Source organism: Sceloporus undulatus, chromosome 4, assembly GCF_019175285.1.
Source record: "Sceloporus undulatus isolate JIND9_A2432 ecotype Alabama chromosome 4, SceUnd_v1.1, whole genome shotgun sequence".
Taxonomy (NCBI): domain Eukaryota; kingdom Metazoa; phylum Chordata; class Lepidosauria; order Squamata; family Phrynosomatidae; genus Sceloporus; species Sceloporus undulatus.
Window position 1 is genome coordinate 69,921,882 of NC_056525.1, and position 4,587 is coordinate 69,926,468.

The 4,587-nt window shown below is 40.9% G+C and overlaps 1 protein-coding gene across 1 annotated transcript in view; it reads left to right on the forward strand.

The window, feature by feature from the left end:
* LOC121928287 (glutathione S-transferase Mu 1-like) overlaps window positions 1-4,587 on the forward strand; it is a 51,924-nt gene that overhangs the window by 10,463 nt on the left and 36,874 nt on the right. The window contains exon 2 of the mRNA XM_042462777.1: window positions 1,496-1,571. Within this exon, the coding sequence (XP_042318711.1) occupies window positions 1,496-1,571 (76 nt within the window). The remainder of the gene's footprint in view (window positions 1-1,495; window positions 1,572-4,587) is intronic.

Genomic DNA, 4,587 nt, shown 5'->3' on the forward strand with positions numbered 1-4,587 from the left:
GATTGGATGTACACACCAGCCAAAGTGCAGTGGCCATCAATACGGATCCCGTGAATCCACTAATTTTGCGGACTCGCAAAACGGAGGAGTCGGCTACCTTTAGTTCAGAACCCCTCCGTGAATACGCATTGGCCAAAGCATATTCACGTTATATCGCATTGGTCAATACGTATTCTGAGCTCACAGGTGTGAAACACCAATGCGATATAACGCGAATACGCATAGACCAATGCGAACTGACTTCAGTGCCCTGTGTGGTAAGGTCCGTTGAATCTGCATGGTATGTACTGGTGTGGAAATACAATTTGCACTCACTCTGCTTTGCCTGAACCCACATCACGTGACTTGCCTTGGATTCGATTCCCTCTCTATTCGAAGGGCAGTGGAAGGGCAACCAGGTGTGATAAAACAGTCATGTTATAACGTTGACTCGCATTGTTCAACCCGCACTCACCCCTGATCTTACCTCCAATAAACTCAAGTGTGATAAACTCCATAGTAAGCACCCCTGTTGTAAATTAATGTTACAGACAAAGTTTGCATTTGTCTGATGGGTTACATGATAGGATTGTATCATGATGGGGGATAAGCCTAGTTGCCCCCCCCCCCAGCTCAGTTCAGGCATCCTCCTTGGCTCTCCTTTGTTATGACTGTGACAAAGGCATTAGAAGCATTTCACTTCCAGATTCACTTCAGGTGGTCTGAAGTTGCCTTATTTCAGACAGACAAAAGTTAGAAAGCTATTATGACAAGCTGTGGCTCAGAAAAAGAAGTAAAAACTCACCTGGGTATTCCCCCTCTGTCACAGTGAAGTGTGTCTTGTTCTTGTGTAGTACTCCCAGCAATGTGGAATATGAGGTAAGATTCAGTGGTAATTACTTTTGGTACAGTAACTGCCTATCTGAATTTCTTGTTGCTGTGTGCCTTCAAGTCATTCCCAATTCATGGCATACCTAAGGTGAACCTATCATCAGTTACCTTGGCAAGATTTCTTCAAAGGAGGTTTGCCTTTGCCTTCCTCTGAGGCTGAGAGAGTGTGGCTTGCCCAAGGTCAGCTAGTGGGCTTCCATGGCCAAGCAGGGATTCAACCCCTGATCTCCCAGGGTCCAATGCTCAAACCACTATATCACACTAGTTCTTGATCTGGGCTGCTGTTGTATGCTTTCAAGTCATTTCCAATTTATTGTGATCCTAAGGTGAACCTGTCATGGGGGTTTCTTGAGGTTTCTGAAGAGAGGGGATTGGCAGCTATACTTGAACATTAGAATACTCTGGCTAGATCAAAGGCCTGTTTTCTGTTCCCACAAAGGCCAACTAGATGTCCCAATGGAAAGTCCACAAGAAGGACATAAATGCTGAAACAACCCTTGCACTGCTACTTGTGTCCCTGGACCATGTCTGCTTAAAACTATACTACCTCTCCTAATGGAAGCAATCAATAGTAACTGGCTATAGTAGCCTCCCCCATTAATTCTTTCTCTTTGTCTTCTTGCAGCTTGCTCATGCAATCCGGTTGCTTCTAGAATACACAGAAACGCCATACGAAGACAAACAGTATGTTCCTGGACCAGGTAAGAAACTATGAGGACCTCTAGGGTCAAAGACAGTAAAATTACCAAATGCTGGGGAGAGGCAAGTGGTGGACGAAACTGTCTTCAAGTTTGACTTCTCAGCAATGTTTGCCTGAACCAATGTTCCACTGCATTAAGCATTTCCTGACCTGACAAGGGAGTTCTACAATCCTAGAGATTAAATATTTATGGCCTATAAGGTACCAGATCCTGTCCGAGTTTAGAAGCTAAACAGGGTCAGCTCTGGTTACTACTTGAATGGGAGACTGCCAGTGAAAACAAAGTGCTGTAGGAAGGACTTGGCAAAACCATTTCTGACTATTCCTTACCTATGAAAATCCAATGAAATTTACAAGGTAAATACAAGTAAGAGCAAGTAAGACTTTCTGCTCCTTCAGGCCCACCTCCTACTTGCATTGGACTCAGATGGCCTGAGCTGGCAATAGCTTCACACTGCTTTAACACCTCAGAAAGAGAGCCAGCTACACCTCTTTCTTTTTTTCTCTCCTGTCTCTCCCATTGTCTCACCTTCTCCTGTTGATCACTGGGTAGTGAATCCCATCCTTCCCATGGCTCCTCACATTTCTCCTAACCTGATCCCCATTCGGCCTCTCCCTGTCTCCCTGCTTCCATTCCTCTGTTCCCTCTGGAACTGTTGCTGTGCTGTGCTAGGAAGGACTTGGCAAAACCATTTCTGACTATTCCTTACCTAAGAAAATCCAATGAAATTTACAGGGTCACCATAAACTGACAAGCAACTAGAAGACACATAAACATTCATACAAAATGTAGATGACCCATAGGTTCACCACCTATCTAAAGGAATGAACTTTTTATTTTTTAAAAAAGGATTTTTTTAAAAAGGAAAGCACGAAAGCACGAAGATTTACTGTTTCAAGAGACTGTATTTAATTAGATAAACCTAATTTAATGCAAGTGTCATTTACAAGATCCCTCCTTCTTACTAATGACTTAAACATGTATGTAGAAGGACAATGCTAATGCTTTTTCCTCTTGATTTGAAGTGGCTAAAAGACAAGCCTTTGTTATATATAAAGTCTGATGCACCTCTCATATGAAACTGGACAGACAGTGTGGCATATTGGTTAGAAGATTTGGCTTAGAGTTGGAAGAAGATTTGGCTTAGAGTTGGGAGATCTAGCCATTAAACTCACTTGGAGAACTAGGGTCAATCTCCATAGTCTAATCTTGCAGGGTTGTGTTATAGGGTAAAGTGGAGAGGAAGAGGAGAGGGAAAATATGTGCTACTTTTATGTCAGTTAGGTGGGAAAGAAATATAACCAATAAAATAAATCTTTGAAACTTGTAATCTGATAGCTCCTTAAATCAATTATTCAGGCTGTGCATGTGGCACTCCAGATGTTTTCAGATTGCAACTGCAGTTCCCAGCATCTTTGACCATTTACTATGCTGGTGTGAGCTGATGGAAGCTATAGTTCAACAACAACAAATGGACCACCACCTGATTTAGACATTGTGTCCCTTAAAACAAACCACATTTTCAATATCATGAAGCAGGGAACAAATCTTCAGCACTATTGATAATTATTTTCCTTCAGGAAACAAGACCTGCAGGGGAACAAGTCTTGCCCCATTCCCATTCTTTTTCCCCAGACACATATAAGGTGGCTGCTATCCCTCTTCCACAATGATCTCTAAGCCTCCACCCCATTTTGTTGCTGACAGAAATGATACAAAATATTTTGAACAAGAATGATGCTCCTGAATAGTTGGGATAATTCCCTATTTTCTTTTTCATTTTGGTCTTGTTTGCTGTGCTTGTATCCATTGTGTATGGAAGTGATAAGACAGCAAAGAAAGCAACGACATCTCCAAGAACAATTTGACCCATATATGAATGATTCATGTGCGTCCCAACTTTATATAATTGGAAAGAAGAGGAGTAACGCCTGACATGTAATCACTAGCTCTGGTCCTCTAGGATAGAGCTGGGTAGAAGGTGCACAGCAGACCATGAATGGGCCACTCACTGGTTTCTGATTCATCATCCAGTGCATGCTATGACTTGCAAAGAACACCAGGCTAGACAGCCATCAACTGATCCAGATGGAGAAAAAAAATGAACTGAACAGGTGTTCTATTATAACCAGTTGGGCTTCAGATTGTTGTCAGGAATAAAGAAGAGATGAGAAACCATTTTTTAAATTTCCTGTAAAGGGCCACAGAGGGACAAATTAAGTAGGAGCCACACAAAATGATAAGATAAGTCAAATAAAATATCATCTGGTAGCTTAAACTGTTGAGCATCTGCCTGCCATCCAGCTCTTAAAGTTAACAGCATTACCTTTCCTGCTACTGCTATCTCTGAAGTTTAAAGTTTAAAACCATGCACAAGACTTACATTTCATAAGTTGTAAACCAACTATGCTAGTGCAAGTATTACATCAGTAAATCTAAGAAAGGCATTGCTACATCCAGTACAAAATGAGATATGGCTATTGATAGGGTGAGGCAGGATCAAAAGAGAGTTAAGATTTATAACACCCAAAGTTCAAATGTACATGTTTGGTTAAATCAAGATTACATTGATAAAATGCAAGCAGGTAACTTTTTGCTTCATCTTTCTCATTGTATACAGAATGCAGACTTGCTTTTACATAAAAGGAAAGACAAGCTCTGAGCCTGATGAAGGAAACCTTGAACAAATGATCCAGTAATTCTCATTTACTAGGCTATTTTTGGTGATCAAGGAAGCATCTACATACAATTACTTCATGAAAAGTATATTAGATAGTGTGTCCATTTCAGACCTGTATTCTAGCAGTGAGACTATCAACTAGTCATGCCTGTGCTCTGTTTAAATATTAATACAATTAATATTTAAATAATAAAAAAGCTTTCCCTTTACTTACCTAATGCTAGTGACAAAGCTGGTATCAGTGAAGAATTAATTGTGCAGTCACAAGGCACAATAACACAACATACCCTCCATTTGTCTCAATGATCTAGTAATTCTCAGAAAAGCTAAAGCGCA